This window comes from Zingiber officinale, chromosome 5A (genome assembly GCF_018446385.1).
Source record: "Zingiber officinale cultivar Zhangliang chromosome 5A, Zo_v1.1, whole genome shotgun sequence".
NCBI classification, from domain to species: Eukaryota; Viridiplantae; Streptophyta; class Magnoliopsida; order Zingiberales; family Zingiberaceae; genus Zingiber; species Zingiber officinale.
The window spans coordinates 98,699,984-98,717,441 of record NC_055994.1 but is presented as its reverse complement, the minus strand read 5'-3'; the positions used below and the strand labels follow the sequence as shown (position 1 = coordinate 98,717,441).

The 17,458-nt window shown below is 33.7% G+C and overlaps 1 protein-coding gene and 1 long non-coding RNA gene across 2 annotated transcripts; both read right to left on the bottom strand.

Annotated features, from left to right (window-relative positions):
- Nucleotides 1-405: 405 nt before the first annotated feature.
- On the bottom strand, nucleotides 406-2,126 carry LOC121981183. Its single transcript, XR_006111749.1, has 4 exons — nucleotides 1,828-2,126; nucleotides 1,623-1,743; nucleotides 1,476-1,560; nucleotides 406-465 (listed from the first exon to the last, which is right to left on the bottom strand). It is a non-coding gene; the product is annotated as an uncharacterized LOC121981183 (long non-coding RNA).
- A 12,177-nt stretch (nucleotides 2,127-14,303) lies between these two features.
- On the bottom strand, nucleotides 14,304-14,993 carry LOC121983051 (non-specific lipid-transfer protein 1-like). Its single transcript, XM_042536039.1, has 2 exons — nucleotides 14,590-14,993; nucleotides 14,304-14,506 (listed from the first exon to the last, which is right to left on the bottom strand). Exons 1-2 carry the CDS (start codon nucleotides 14,934-14,936, stop codon nucleotides 14,497-14,499), a joined length of 357 nt encoding a protein of 118 aa, XP_042391973.1. The 5' UTR covers nucleotides 14,937-14,993; the 3' UTR covers nucleotides 14,304-14,496.
- Between the last annotated feature and the right edge of the window lie 2,465 nt (nucleotides 14,994-17,458).

Genomic DNA, 17,458 nt, shown 5'->3' with positions numbered 1-17,458 from the left:
TACTCGTTTTACTTTTTTTTACAACAGTTTTAATATATTTTACAACGGATAAAACCGTTGTCTTTTATCACTTTTTTCAAAAAAAAATCGTTGTGGTTTACATAGTTTTTACAACATTTTTAACTGTTGTCTTTAATGTTCATTAATACCAAACAACTAATCTTATTTTACTATAAGCAAACCACCAATACAAAACTAAATATTTACTACATTAAATCCAAAATAAACATCCATTATATAATTCATCTTGTAGCCACACATATACAAAAATATACAAAATGAGTTATTACTCATCAAAATACACATGTTTTCCATTACTGTTCTCCATATACATTAAATCACATGTTTTCCATTTGTTGTTCTCCATATGGCGCGCTTTTAATTTACAAATTAGTAAGGCAAGCTACATCCTAACAAAACTCACTTCTTGCATCAAAAAAACTCAAGCCTCACGAATTGCCCGACCTGCAAAAGAAAAATTCAACAAAACTTATAAAATTCCATAATTCCAGATTATAGTCTACATGACAACATGAATTCTTGGAAAATAAGCAATACAAGGAAACAAGCCATTTTATACTCGAAGTTGCATGTTTGAGGTGGTTATAGTCAAAATTACAATAAATATGACTACCAAAGAATAAGAGCAACTAAAAAACTACTTTTATCCAGTTAGGGAAAAAAATAGATAATTACAAATTTTCCTCCTCTTACGTTTTCAACTAATGACTGGTTTAAAGAGGATTTTTTGCAACTTCATCAAGTTTTACATTGACTCAAACTTATGACTACCCTTGAACATAATCTTTGAGTATCTATTTGTACATGTTGCAGAACTGTTAGCCACTGCTAGAAGAAATGGAAAAACTCTTCCAACTAATGTACTCCATGTGACTCAAGGAGCCTTATCGAAATATGGTTCTAATAATAATAATAATAAATCCTCTCTCAATCAGCTGCATTCATGAGTAACACATTGGAAGAGGAATATCAAGGCTGTGTCTGAAAGGAAAAGAACTCTGGTATTCACAAAATATAATTTAACCGTCAGTCCTTGCATAATGCAGAAACAACTAAATAAGCGTCATGTAACATCAAATGTTAGAATGAGGTATTGGGCAAAGGTATGTGTATAATTTATTTCATGGAATCTGCGTTGGATATAGATACTTGGATAATGACACTCAAATAGTGACACTAAGAGTGAACAATCACTAATCCTATTGAACACATGTACAATTTGTAAAAATAGTCATGTCAGAGATTGCGATCATACTCATGTTGAACTATATCAAGTCCAAGTAACATAGACATGGAACAGTTGTAGCACTGACATCATATTCAACCACACAAGTATTATCATACTAGAGATTTGAATGAACATTAGTTATCAAATTTCGTAAACAGTGAGCAGTAGAGTACTAGCCTTGTATGTTAAACTTGTTGAATGTACAATATCTCATAAGAAAGTTTACCTTTAATGTTATCACAATAATCACATCCAGAGAGAATACACAAATCAATGAACTGATCCATAGTGAGTCTTAGCTCTTCAAGAACCTGAAAAATAAGGATGAGAATAAATACAGTAATTCAATTAGCAATAAGCAGAATAAATATACCTTTGAAACGTCAAATTTCATCACAGAGATTTTTTTTGGAACTAGGATCCATTAAATGATGGAGAAACCTTGGTACCCCAAAAGTTAAAGTATCCATGTTTTCTGAGGCAACCGCAAACGCCTAGAGATTGATAACAAACAAATACGTTTAGGATATTAAAGTTAAAAAAAATAAAATAGAATGTGTTACATTGCATCATTTTACCTTGTCACTTTTGAAAAGAGCTGTGCATTGAGCTTCTGCTTCACAGGGTGCCTTTAGATCAGAAAGATGAGTTTAGCTTCTAAAACTAGAGATACAATACTTGTATATTAAGCAATTGCATGCAGCTTTAGGAAATGTTTGCAAGAGAAAGTAAAATTGTGTCATTGTTTGAAACGATCACCCTTCTTACTACTCCCTAAGGGTGACCGTTACTTATCTACTAACTCTACTTAACCGGTTTATTAAAAATCTCTAGGAAAACCCTACCGAAAAATTTTGACAAAGTCTCCCCTGTACCGGTGACCATTTTCCATAATACAAGCATAATATACTCAGCCACAGGCGGCTGGAAATATATCTCAATCAACCACGCAGTTTAATAAGAAATGAAAACTAACCACAACCACGCAGTTTAATAATTCAAATCATGCAGATAATGAAAAACCGAAAACATACTTCTTACTACATAATTTTCTTATCAACTTAATAAGAAATTAAACTAAACAAATTCTTAAACTAAATGAGTTCTTTAGCTAAGTCCCAAGGACCTCCATAGTCCACACATCACACACTCCTCTTGCATCTCCTTGTCGCCTTCCTTCACTGTATCTTTTCTTTCCCTTTATCTGCAGTAGGAGGAAATGCAGTCTATAAGCATAAAGCTTAGTGAGCGCTATCTACTCACAAAAACTCGATATGCATGTATATAAATAAAAACATGCTAAATCTGAATGCTAACATATAAAACTACTCATGCTCATATATAGCAAAGGAAATCATGCTAACTGAAATGCTAATCATTGTATAGCTAAATATGCTCATAAACCAATAAGAGAAGCATACTAAACATGTAAAACTACTAAACATGTAAAACTACTAAACATGTAAAGCTACTAAACATGTAAAGCTAAACATGCTCATAAGAATAAAACTATAACAGCATGCTGAAAGCAAATAAAACTAAACATGCTGAATAAACTAATAGCAAGAAACAAATAAAACTACTACTGAATGCTTCAAACAACAAGAAACTAAACTTTCTAATTCTAAACATATCTGAAGCTTGTTTCATTTGTTTCAAAACTTATACTTTAATACTTCAAAATAATAATAATAAACTTCTTTTGGGCCCGGCATTGTACCAACTTTTTGCGCGCATCCTTAATAAGAGTCGAGGTAGCTAATCCCGAAACTACTAAGGAACTTCTAGGCCTTGTGCCTAGGGGCATCTTGGAGCCCATCCCTTGGACCTTGTGTCCGGTACATGCCCTTTAAAAGTAAAATACTTTTTATCTTTAAATACTTCTTATAATAAAATGCCTTGGCATTTCTTCAAGCACCTTGCGTGCTGCTAATCCTCAAATGCTGAAATTTAGGATCAAGTTTAAGACCTTGGTCTTTTCTTACTTATTACTTCTCATAATCTTCTAGAAAAGTTTAACATGCTTGTGTAGTAGCAAGAAAAATCTAATTCTGCCTGCTTAACATTAAATGGCCAAAAATAAGATCTTAAAACTGAATACTAGCATGATAACAAAAGATTTAACTTGCTGGAACTTAAAGAAGCCTAAACTGCTTACTTTCATACAAGTTGTCTAGTTCATGATTAGTAAACTAGCAAGAAAATCAAACTTGTAATGTACAATATTGCTGTTCGTGCTAGTTAATTACAAAGGAACATCTAACTAAAATGCTAGTTAAACTGAAAATTTGCTCATGTTATTCTAATAACAAAGGAATCTAGAAAATAAAGGAATCATCGCTGCATGGAATTAACAGAATATCATGCTTACTAACTAAACACAAAAAGGATCTAAACTGCTATGAATTGGTGGTTGTTCTTGCCCATGAATATGCACAACAGAACTTAACAGTAAGCTTCAAAAGGAATCATTCTCAGCCCCAAATGACTGTTCATGCCTGCTGCAGATACCAAAGGGATACCAACGTACTGTTAATAGGATGAATTGCTATCAACTGATCAACAAGAAGGCAAACAAAATTTCCTTAATGAAACTAAAACACATGTTAATCAAATATGCTACAGCGAAGAACTAAAATACCCAAGAACTAATACTCTAGAACAATAAAGAATGTGAAGTACAGTGCTTCTCGTTATAGAACAAAAATACCAGAACATATCCTCTGGAAGCATAGGCATGTATGCTTCTAACTACCAGATCTACACAACCCTTTTTAACCTCACGGCAGAACCCAAAAACAACAAGAGAAAACTCTAAACCAATGCCACAAGGAGGATTGTTCATGCTCGGCAAGGAAATGAAGAAGACAAAATCGCGGAACTACTCCTACTGCAGGTGAGAAGCAACTCACATCGCTGTTCTTGGACTTACAATCGGAGAAGGAGGGATCTAGGGTTCGGGTAACTCAAATTCCAGCGGCTCCTTGCATCCTCCGTGCTCCCTTCGACGAGGGTTCGTGAAGACGGGAAGAACCTCTTGGATCAAACCCTTGATCGGCCACCGAGACGAAACCCTAGCTTCTTCTTGTTTCCGCCCGAGAGAAGAACGGCGTCACCGCGTGAGAAGAGAAGGGGATTTTTGAGAGAAAATTTTAGGTTTTCGAAATAAGATTTTAATCTTATACCTTAGGTTATTTTCATTTCTAACTTTACCTTATATACTTGTCGCTGCATATCTGATCAGCAAAGACCGCTGGCGCAGTTGGTCTGTTAGTTTTGCTCGAAGCCACAGGTCTGGGCTTCGATTCTCAGCCGCGCCCTTTTATTTCCAATTTATTTTACTGTTCCTAACTACTAGTTAAATATATATCGCTCCATATATGATTAACAAAAACCGTGTAACTCAGCTGGTTGGGCCGGTTTTACTTGGGTCAGTCTGACCCGAGATCGTGGTTTCGAATCTCACCTTCAACATTTTTTTTTAAAACTTCTTTCTTTTTGTAACCCTACTAAACGACCTCCAAAAATTACGTAAAAATACTCTAAAAATTTCTAAAAATCTCTAGAATATTTTAAAAGTATTTCCAAATATTTTTATGGACTTTTAGAACTTGAAATAGGGAAAATTGGGTCATTACATTGTTAGTTCAAATTCTTGTAGCAAGTATAAAGAATTCAATAAGTGAAAGTAGACTAGTTTACCTCAATAGTAGGCACACCCATTAGTCTTAAGAGACGTCTACAATCTTTATTATGTTGCTTGGTTACCTTTGGAAAAACTCTACAGTCATCTACTAGAATCAAATTCTTCAAGAAAGTAATTTGAAAGTTCCAAATATATTTAAAGAAACTCTATGTTACATATGAAGAAAACAGATAATCAGCATGCTAACTTAATGTTGATTGCATCATAATCAATAAGATCCTCATGGTAATTTCCAATAAAATAGCAATATCAAAGATTACCTTGACAGTCCTTTTGTTGTACTTTTCAATTCCCTCCAAATCACCAGTCTGCAAACAACAAATGTAACCAAGACAGCAAAAGAAATTCTAGCACACTAAAGAGTCCTAATAAAGGTACTTGTTATGCACAAGCAATGACCTCAATTGTTGTGTTCAGATCGTTAGTTGCATCTTTCCTCTTTAAATATCTAAAGAATAAAATAAGCATAAAGATTATCATTATCTTGCAAAAAAAAAAAAAAGAGGGGGACAATGACAAAACTGTAAAGACTAGCCTTTTGGCAAGTTCTTGTTTCTTCAGCTCTGGAGGTTGACCGCCAAATACATATCTGGCATAAAAAAGATGATAATAAAATATGGTGGCTGAATGATAAACAAAATGATATTTAGACATGCAAATGGACTTACACTGGCTCGATACCTGCTTCTAATAATCTAATAGTTCGATTGAACATCCCTTGCAAATGACTTATCGGCCATACAAAATGTCAAGAGTTAGAAGAAGAAATAAAAAAGTCCAACTCATGCATAGATTTTTCAATGAACTCTGCAAATTCTTTCCTAATTCCAGGAAGTCCTCGAGAATCACTATATGCACCTGATTGCTCGAAAGAAAATTGAGATTCTTATCAGAATGACTAAAACAATATTTACTCATCAACATGAAAAAAAATAACAAGGCCTGCAGATGATGTTTTGGGTTTGTTACATATAAAGATACAACTAAAAACTGGAATATGACACAAATGTTATGAAAAGGCCAACATAAAAATTGCTTGGGTTACAAATGCACAAACAAGTACAGAATACATTTCTTTTCGAGATCACCGTTAACAAGAGGAAACAAGTTACAAAGCAGTTTAGCTTGAGAAACAGACTGCATCAAAAAGGAAAAGGTTTAAGCAGACTGCGAGTTCAAAATTGTAGGAATATGTGAATACCTAAACCACCCGAATTCAATGAAAGATAATGTTTAGCTCTTGCAATGACATCTGCTGGGAATAAAAGCCCGACATTAGGGTCATCCAATAGAAATGGAGCTTAGCATAATGTTACCACCTGGAGAATAGAATAGGTAAAAAATTACACCATTAAAAAGAGAAATCTAATGGAAAATGTCTCTTTATCTTAGGGAGCACAGAGAAGGAGAAATTGCTCCATGTACAAGGAATTTTTGACTTGTGAAGATGATTTTTTTCTCACTGCATTCCTTAAGTCAAGCAATAGAGAAGAATGATCAACACTTTGATACAAGTAGTTTTTAAGAAAGAATAAAGAGAAAATGGAAACCTGACGGGGAAATGTTAATGGCTTCTATCCGAGAGCATGAGGGTTCCCGACAATTGTGAAAATAATCTGCAAACAACAAAAAAAACCAATCTCATGGAAAGTAAGTCCAACTTGTATCTTGTTTCTTAAGAATAAATTGCAAGGGGAGTGCAGTATTATAACCTCAAATTTTAATCTCACAAGTGGCATCCCAACAAGCTAACAATAAAAAGAATCAAAGGCATATGTGCACTTCATATCTTGATACAAGCAATAAAGCAAACATATACAGTGCTAAATAACCCAGGAAGATATCTTCAACCAGATAACAAGAATGGAAAAAAACAATCAAAGTCAGATCTTTCAAGAATCGAAATAAGAGTCTCTTTCAATAAAATTTATTCTATTTAACTCAAATCATGTTGTGGCACAATCAACGAAAATTGTGTATGAGAAAGCATCATAACCTTCTTCCCCTCCTTCTACAACTCCGAAGCTCGCAGGTAAAGCTCCCCTTTAACAGCATATGCAACTTTCTTCACATTCTCATTCAGCAACTTGTAGTCCAGCGGCTTCGGTGCCATCCTAATACTAATTAATGATTTAAAATCAGAACTTCTTATCTTAATACTGACTAAACAACAAAAGGAGTATAGAAGAGGTCACATGCTAATTTTATGATGGAAAGCAGATCAAACTTACTTGGACATCAAAGATTCTGCTGCCTTCTCCAGGCATGGAAAAATTAGCCTATTTTGACTAAAACTTGTTGTCCCTCTTTGTTAGAAAATGGGCAGTCTTCTTGGAGCATATAATGTAGAAATATGCATCTCCGACTCTGCTGTAGTTCTATAGACATGAACAGAAACAACAATAAACAAGGATGCCATGGCTAAAATCTTGATGCCTTTGCAGTCTGCTATAAACCCTACAGAAGAAGCTTGCTTACATGCGAAACAGACGTATGTTTTCATGTTCTTCTCTGATCTAAGAAGTCATTAAGAAAAACTAGAGGAACAAATCTCGTGGAAAATGATCGCCATATTCAATTAATGATACGATTAAGACGATTTGGTGAATTATTTTTTTAAAAAAATGACCCTAATTCGATTGAATCTGAAGCAGAGGAAACCCTAATCGAAGGAAAAAAAGATCGAGCGCAGACCTGGAACTCGGAGGTGTGGTACAAGCTCATAAACAAGCGGAGGGCACTGGCCTGGAGGAGCATGGGCTGCGGCTTCCCGCCGTCATCCTCCTCGCCTCTTCCCAGCGGTGCGAAGATGTCGTGTGTGTCGCTATATAGGGAAACAGGTTCGAAGAACCCTCTGCCAAGGCCAGACGATGAAGCGACGGCTTGCGTCCCGGAGAAGGTGATGAAGACCGCATCGTCGCTCCTGTCAATGACGAAGTTGGCGCTACCTGCATTGGCACGCAGGCAGCGGGTCTAGGCTTGTGCCAGAAGAGGGGAAGATGCAAGGAGCGCACCAAGGACATGGCTCATCTCGAACCTTTAGGAGGCAAAGGTAGACAAATCAAGAGTGAGGGTGAGAATGAGAGAGAGAGGAGAGCACACCGTTGTGGAGGAAGATCCAGTGGTCGACGGGATGGCGTGAAGAGATTGTATGAGGAGAGGGAAAGAAAATTTCCCTAGGTTCGGGAGCGTAAAAGAAAAGCACGGCGCCGAAATGAAAACAGCGAGGGAAAGGAAAACAGCGAGGGGGGAAAATGACCAAATTCAATTACAACGGTTTTTTCAAAACTGTTGTCGTAGACACTAAAAACGCGAATAAAGACAACGGTTTATAAAACCGTTGTAAAAAGTGTTGTCGTTTAAAAAAAATATTGCTCAATGACAACAGTTTTGCCAAAACCATTGTCTTTTATATTTAATGGGGAGTTCAAAGACAACGATTTTGGCAAAAACCGTTGTCTTTGAGCAAATACACAATGCTTTCTCTTAAAACTGTTGTCGTAGGGGTGTTGTCGTTTGCAGTTTTTGTTGTAGTGAGGCTATATGAGATTGTTCCAAGATGATGTTAATAAATTGTTTGAATATCATGAGTTTTTATAGAAATGAAGTGAAATGGTTTATTAATGTTTTTCCATTTCCCCTTCCTGAATTTCCTGAATTATCACCCTTTCCACCATTTTGATTTCATTGGGACGATGAAACGTTTAAGTCGGGGGGGGGGGGGGGGGTTAATAACCTGACCTGAATTTTTCAAATTTTCTTCGTATTTCTTTTTCTTTATGCATTAGTTCTTAGCTTTTGCTTGTTTTCTGCATGTTTAGTTTTTGTTTTGCATTTGTTCTTGCTTTGATTGCTTGATTTTTGCTAGTCACTTGACTATCTTTTGAAAACTTTGTGACATACATCTTAAGATCATCAAAACTTCACTTATATGTTTTCTTGTCTTCAAGATTAAATGTTAGCACATTCATTATCTAGATTCATGATGTTTCAAGTGATGCTAGTAGTATGTTTAATGTACCTCTTTTCTCTATCTTGAGTAGCATGAAATAAGCTAAGTATCATATGGAGATAGATTTTAGTTTTGGCTTGACCTTAAGAATCTTATCTTCACTTCACTTCTACTTGATGCTTGAATGATTGATATCATTGAAATAGTCATAATTCATCTTGTTTGTTTAGTACTTGGTCTCCATGGTGATTTCTCAAACTTCATTTTGGTTACTGATTGAGGCTCAAGTCATGTAAGCTCATTTGGAAAAATCAAAATATCCCAACATTTGTGCTAAAAGTACATTTGTAAATAAGTTTTGCACAATGCAAATACTTATGAAAAAAAAAGTGAAAAAAAGTAGAAAAAAAAAGTTGAATAAGGGATATAAAAAATAGTTGTCGTGAGTGGAATCTAGCAAGTCACCCCTTTGAGACCGAGTTAGGTTACTGGGGAAATGACTGCTTAGCTTCTCTTGAGATTGAGCACGCCTTTGAGACCTTGGGTTGATTGAGAAATATGAACCAAGTGTGTGGCAAGTAAGTGTCTATCACTGGTTACTTGTCTATCACTGAAAATATTAGGAATTCAAATTTGATGACGACTTAACTAGGACATAGATTGAAACTTGAAGAGTTTTGAGTTACCTTGCACTGTGTACAAAAAACTTATACTTGAGTCATACTTAACTTGTTTCCATGATCATGCTTGTTAATGAAACTTTTTGATCAAGTTAGGAAAATGTATTAGGGATATGAGAGCATTGTAAAACATATGAATTTAGATTATAGCATTTTGCTTGTGGACAAGCAAAGGTTTAAGTCTGGGGGTGTGATGTGCGTAGATTATATACTCTTGTATAGCATGTTTGACGCACATTCACATACTTTGAGCATGCTTTTTCTATGCATTTTCATACTTCCAGCTTTCCTTTCAGCATATTTACTCTTTTTGTTCAGAGATCTTCTTTTGTGCATTTTTTGTATACAGGGGTCGAATTTGGTGAAGGATTCATGTTCGAGGCCAAATCTGTAAGTGAATCTAGAGAGGAAGGCGTTGTACCTGAACCTCACAAGACCCTGCCATGAGGGGTTGCCCAGGTCATGTGGAGATCCTTGGCCGTGTGGTTGTAGCAGAAAAGGAAGTGGCTTCGGCCGTATGAACCTCGCACCGTCGTGCCAAGGTTTGAATCCAAAAGAAGCCTCGGTCGTGTACACCACACGACCATGCAAGGTTTCCAGAAACCAAGAAGGCCCTAGCCGTGTGCACCACACGTCCGTGCAAGGTTTCCAGAGGCAGAGGCGGTGCAGGCTGTGTAGATCTACACAGCCATGCAAAGGGAGTTGTGGAAGAAGCATGTCACGACCGTGTATCACACACGGCCGTGTAAGGTAGGCAGAGAAGGGAGTGGCCTTTGCCATGTGAATCTCACACGGCCGTGCCTCGGGGCCGTGTGGCGCCCAAACTCCCCTCTATATAAGGTCTCTTTCATGAATTGAAAGGGGATCTTCTCCCTTTTTGGGGGGAATCAATATTTGGGCGTTCCTCCACCATCTTGGAGGGATTTTCCGACGATTCAAGGGCAGATCTTCAACGCTTTGACTCCAAGATTGTGGATCGGATCCGGAGACGGTTCTTCATCATAGATAAGCTTTCTTTCTTCCTCTTCTTGGATTTAGGATCAAGAATGCTTGTAATCTTCCTCTCTTTGGATTTCTTTCCCCATTTTATGGAGTAGATTTCTTTGTTCTAGGATGGAGGGAGTAATTGTAAGGATGATTTGATGTAAAACTCTTGTAGATATGACAATTTCCTATTTCTATGATTTTGCCCTATTTGTATCCATTCTTTCTTGTGTGGATTGTTGTGATTAGGGCTTAATTATCATGCTTGATTGAATGTTTGGATATCTTATAGATATTGTAAAGGTAATTCCTCATTCGATTTTTCGAGGGGCATACGTGATAGACATGCCCATGTAAGGACGTTTGAGGGATGATCTCGAAGGTGAAATAAGGTTATTCAAGGGGGTAGGATAGATAGTATGCATTAATCTTTGTATCTTTATGCGGTTGATGAATTATGAATTCCTATATTGATTATCTGAGGGACGTTCGTGATAGGAACAAGCTCATGTAAGGACAACATAGATTCATACCTAATTGATTACATTTAGGTATAGATTTTAGTCCTAGGCCGATTATTTATTGCAAGAGAGAACCAACAACCTTCTACAAATAATAGATAATTGAGGAATAAGATTTGGTAGATCATTTACATTTGATAACCTTACAAAGAAACCAAAACTCCTAGAACATCCCTTATCATTGCCCTTATTCTTGTTTCTTATTATTTTATTTCTATGTTTTACTTTTCATAGTTACACTTTGCTTGTGTGAATCAATTGATTAGTTGTTTAGCTAACTCGCATTGAAACATCTTTAGTGGTTATTCCAGTCCCTGTGGATACGATATCTTTTATTATTACTTACGACATTTTCGTATACTTGCGGAGAGTCAACATTGCTTTAGTTTCTTGCGAATGCTTGTTGATGGACAATGAGTAAAGGATAGAACGCGATACATCAATACCACCACAATGAAACCGAACTTCTAGAACTCTTCATAAACCAAGTTAATTACTCTCTCTTCACTAGTTCTCGTTTCCGCTTCCCAATCTCTTTTCTTTAGATAACTTACAACCATCGGTAGTTTAGCTAATCCTAAGTGAACCATTGCTAATGCTTATAACCAGTCCTCGTGAGATCGATAATCTTTATTACTGACGACGAATCCATGCACTTGTGGAATCGTAACACCTTATCGGGCCCCACCTTTATGCATTGTATCACAGTATTTATAATATCCATGTTTGGTTTTGATATCTGTATGATAAGTTATGTATATATGTCAATTGCCAAAACATTAACAAAATTGTTTGAAGAGTTTGAAAAGGCTTTAAACGATATTTTTTACTCAAAATTGGGGTTCACCCTATAACGAATATAGATCTTTAAACGAGTTTTGATTTTGGACGTAGAATGTCCCGTTCTGATATTCGAGTTAAAAGTTATGACCATCAGAAGCAGACATTTAATGCATACATAATTTAGTGTAGATATGTCAAAAACAGACATAAATATCATAAATACCTTAACTGTACTATCCTTTTTTTATTACATGTCAACTTTTTAAAAATATAAATTTTCTAGGTCGATCAATAGATTTCGATCAAAATATATTAATTCTACTAGAGAGTTCTAATCGTACATATTCAAATTGTTATATGTTTTTGAAGTATCCCAGAGTCAATATGTGCTTAGAGATCTTAGCTTGAAGTTATTAACAACAATGATTAAAGGGTTTTCAAAGTTTATGATATTATGACAATTGTCACTTACATATAACGTATCGTAATATTGTAAGAACTAGGCATGAACACCATAAATACTTTCACTGAACTATCATCTTCAATTACATGTCAACTTTTTAAAAATCCAAATCCACTATATAGGTTCATTAATAAATTTTGATTAAAATCTATTGATGGATCTAAATAGCTTTAATTTGACCTATTCTAACTCCTATAAATTTCTACAACGCTCTTGATTTCAAATGTCATTTTTATCTTACTATTTTATTAAAAATCTCCCCCCTTTATTAACTAACTTTGGTAAAGCCTAAAATGAATTTACGTTAATATCCTTTTTTCTATTCACACTAAAAATAATTCCAAGGTTTATTAGTAATTCCATAAGCGAAACAATCAGTGATTTAGAGTTCGAGACTCAATTGCGGCATATTATTATGAATTTTTCTCATCATTAATTTTCTCTGATTGTTTTATATAAAAAATATAGTTCTCTTTAGTCCCACATCTTAGAATTGATAACACTATAATCAAAGAAGCTTCTATAAATATTTTAAGCTAACAAGGTTAAAAAATATATTTTTCTTAATTTTTTTTACTAAGATAAGTATAATATTAAATTAAATTATTTTTTTTCATAGGAAAATCGTAAGGGTGACATTTGAAAATACAAACAATTCAAATTTTTAAAAACTCAAATAATTCAAATTTTCAAAAGTCAATTAGTTTACCCTAATAACTATAATTTTATTATAAAAGGTCAATGCGATTTATTATATTACACACGCGTCGCAGGATCACTAGTTGTTTTAAAAAAAATCAACACCACAACAGTTTTATGTTTAAGTTGTGATACTTGTTTTTAAACACAACAACACAATAATGTTGGTGTTTAAAAATAAGTACCACAATAATGTTAATAATTTAAGTCATGGGATTGGTTTTTAAACATAAGTATTAAAGTGATTTTTTATTAACAAAATCAACTATAGTTATAAATTTTATTTTTATTCTTTTATAATTAGATATTAAAAAAATATTTTTAATTTGTTTATTTTTTTATTAACCTTTAATAATTTATTAAATTTTTTATTTAAATTTTTTAAAAAAAATTATATATTAAAATTTAATTTAATTTAAGAGCAAAGACAAGAGAGTTAAAAATAAAATAATAAAAAGAATGAGATACAACTTTTTGCAAAAATGTAATCTAAATGTGTCTTTGGGCATTCTAAAATTCCATGTACTCCCTCCGAGACATTGTCGTTATATATTTATTGGATTTGAATTTAACTAATGTTTGCTCCGTGCAATTTAAAATGGACAAAATATGAAAAGGCATTTCATATTTAACAAATGTTGAATGAGTGCTCTTTTTATAAATATTGTATATTAAAATACCTCTGATTCCATTGTTAAAAATTAATTATTTTATTTTAATTAAAATTTATATACATAAAATATTATTATATCAAAATATTTTTTATTCAATTTAATTTAAGATTAGTGAAGATTTGATCTTTGAGTATTTTTTTCGCTCATTAATTTTTTTAATTTTATTTAAAATAAAAGGTACTAAGTTACCATTCGTCAATAACTAATAATTTTGACTAAATCTCATCACAAGGAAAAATGTATTGGAGATATTGATTTAGTGTTAGCAAAAATTTAAGCTTCATTTTTATATATTTAAAAAAAATGATCAAATCTTAATTTTACAAAATTATTTTATTTTATATTCTTCTTATCCAGTTGTTCTAATCATCATGATCAGAACATTATGATTAGTTCAAACATCCATTTTCATTATTTCGATTGTTCTAATCAAAATCTGAACTGATTTAATCTCAGCTGTTCATTCTTCAAATTGAACCCGGTTCGATTCTGTTGTACGGTCAAGAGCTTTTGCACGCGGTCATGACCTTTTGTTTTTTAGTTTTTTTTTTTTTTTAAAAAATGAATATCGGAATGAAAACAACAATAACAATAATAAGAAACGACCATAATTAAAGATAGAACGATAGAACATAACCAGTCTCAGCACTGAAACTACAGTTACGATGGGTTGAGCCCGTGTGGGTCTCATACAACCTCCCATCTTTATTCAATACATTAGACTATAAGTCAACTAGTATCTCATTCAACGAGCTAAAGGCTGAGTCTGGATCCGTTCCATTAAGCTAAGTCACCCTGCAAGACCAAATTCATGAACATGTCACGTTGCACTACTTCTTACATAGTTTGGTTAACACGACTCGACTCGATCGACTAACCTGGAGCAGTCGGTGGAGGCGCTGATGGGGTACGGGACCTGGACGCCGCAGCTGCTGGGGATGCCAGAGAGGCGGCCGGTCTGGATGCCGTTGATGCCGCTCGCCTGCGACCGGATGCAGTTGCAGGTGGCACGCCGGTCGGCGGTGCTCCTGGCAGCGCTGTTGAGGGTCCTGACCCCGTCGCAGCAGGCAGAGGGCAATTCCGCGACCCGCCCGGTAACGTAGGGAATGCAGGAACGCAGGTTGGATGCCACCTGGCTGCAGGTGACCGCGGCGTCGGCCTGCGACGCCGCGAAGACTGCAGCCGCCACCACGAGCGCCGCCACAACTGCACCAAAGCGAGCCATTGCCGGAATGCAAGCGACTAAGTGAGCAATGAACGAGAGGAGAAGAATGGTGATGTGGATGGAAAGGGAGGAAGGCGAGGGGGGGTTTTATAGTGATAAAATGAGGTTGAGTGGTTTAATTGCATTAAAGAAGGAGTAGGTGGTCGTTGAGGTCGACGTGAATCGTCAATAATTAATAATAATAATAATAATAATAATAATATATTATTTTAGAATGGAAAAATCGGAGGAAATCAGTTGCATTAATGGCTCTGATTTATGTTATTACTCCACGTGTTAGACGCTTACGGTTCATCCAATTGGTGATGTGATTCTTTTCCATATATATTCTTACGTACTCTGTATCCGGATGCTCAGGAGTATTTTGCAGTGCCCCGGTTATAACTTAACTTTTAAATTCTCAAGATAAAAATTTAATTTACTTAACCACAAAATTAAAAAAATAAAATAAAATAAAATACTAGGCACCTATTTAGGTACTATAAATACATATTTTTTTAATTTTAATTTTTATTATCTTAAATATTATAACTCAATTTCTAAATATTAAATGTAACATCTAATTAATTTAATCACGAAAAAAAGTCTTCTGGAGTAATCGAGGCATCTAGATTCAATCTAAATACCTTGATTATTATCGTAGACGAAATCCGCAGGGCTGTGTCAATAAGGTATATTACCCTATGAACCGTTCATTATGAAACGATCCATGCTTGAGCGGCTAAAATTATTCCAAGTGTCTTGATTTTTTTTAATCAATATTTCTTTAGCACCTAAATTCTAAATACATATACTTATACTTTGTTAATATTTAAAATTTTATAATTTAAATTTTTTTTTATCTTAAACATTATAATTCAACTCCTAAATTTTAAAAATAAAATTTAATTAACTTAATTCTTAAATAAAAAAATTTAAAAAAATAAAAAATACTGTTAATCATCTTAAATATATATCTCGTTATTTTTTTGAGTTATATATATATTTTAACTTGAATATTATAATTTAATTTGAATACTATAATTTAATCATAAAATCTAAAAATAAAATTTAATTTACTTAATTAATGAATAAAAAACAATTAAAAATTATCGAATTAATCGAGACGTGCGGATTGATGAACATAATTATATGTGTGTGTATATATATATATATAATGTTTTAATATTAATAGAACTGTTAAATTCTGAGTTTTTTAAAAATATTTGTAGAGAGTTAATGCGTGATTTCAAGGGAAATCTAACCCCTGCCGACAAAACAGTGATTTGGGTACAATTAAAAGGGCAAAAAATGTCTATACTCACGATATGAAATATTTTTTTTCCTATGATAATAAAAATAAAACGGTGTTCTTTTATTTTTTATTCAAATAAATAAAAAGCAAAGAAAAATATCTACTGCATTGATGCATGGCGTTAGATGTCGTGGCGATATTTGGATTGTGTGATGGATTATATATTAAAGTGTAAAATTAATGGCGATGAGACTTGAGAGAAGGGCACTGAGTGTGTCAGACCTGATATATGAACCCATGATGCAACGTGTCAGACCAGATACGTGAACCTCTGCAACGATGCAATTTATTATTACATTTATTGGATTTTAACTTCAAGGCTTCAAGCTATTCTAGTTCTACTGCTTACTTATGCTGAAAAAAAAAAACGTTTCATATTCAATGAATCGGTAAATTAGGAGAAAATTCTCAATCATAATATTAATTTTACATATAATTTTAATGTCTAAAAAATTTTGATTACATTCCCTGCATGTAAAATATTACTTATTTCAACTATCTCATATAAATATTATTATCTAAATTACTCCTCAAATTTTTAGATATAAAAAATCTAAAATTGAATACAAAAGGTCCAAACACGAGTATAATTTTTCTTAAAGTTAACACTTTATATTAAAATCGAATATATTTTCTATTAAAATTGTTCCTCTTATTTTTTAAGTATAAAAAGTCTAAACAAGTATAATTCCTGTTAAATTCAACACTTTACACTAGAATTCAGCACTCTATATTAGGATCGAGTATATTTTTTATCAAAATTAACCCTCATATTTTTCAGTACAAATAGTCTAAAAATGAGTATAATTCTTATTAAATTCAGCACATTAAACTAAAATCGAGTATATTTTGAGGTGAAAAAAAATTGTACTCAATTTGATAGAAAATATATTAAATTCTAAGTTATTATACTCAATTTAAGAGGATTTATACTGATTTTTAAATTTTTTGTACCTAAAAATATCATGGACAATTAGGTAAATATGTTTGACTGGGAAGTGAAAATAAAGATTTTCATTAGGGATGTAAATGAGCCAAGCTGCTCGTGAGTTATTCGAAGTTCGATTCGATAAAAGCTCGTTTGAGCTCGTTTAATGAGGCTCGTTAAGATAAACAAACCAAGCTCAAGCTTCACAATATTTGGCTCGTTAGCTCGCGAATATGTTCGTTAAGTTCATAAATCAACTTTTAAATAAAAAAATAATAGTTTTGATATTGAATTTATATA

Excerpts from the sequence above, each read along its gene's own strand:
- LOC121983051 (XM_042536039.1), bottom strand. The coding sequence starts at position 14,936 with ATGGCTCGCTTTGGTGCAGTTGTGGCGGCGCTCGTGGTGGCGGCTGCA.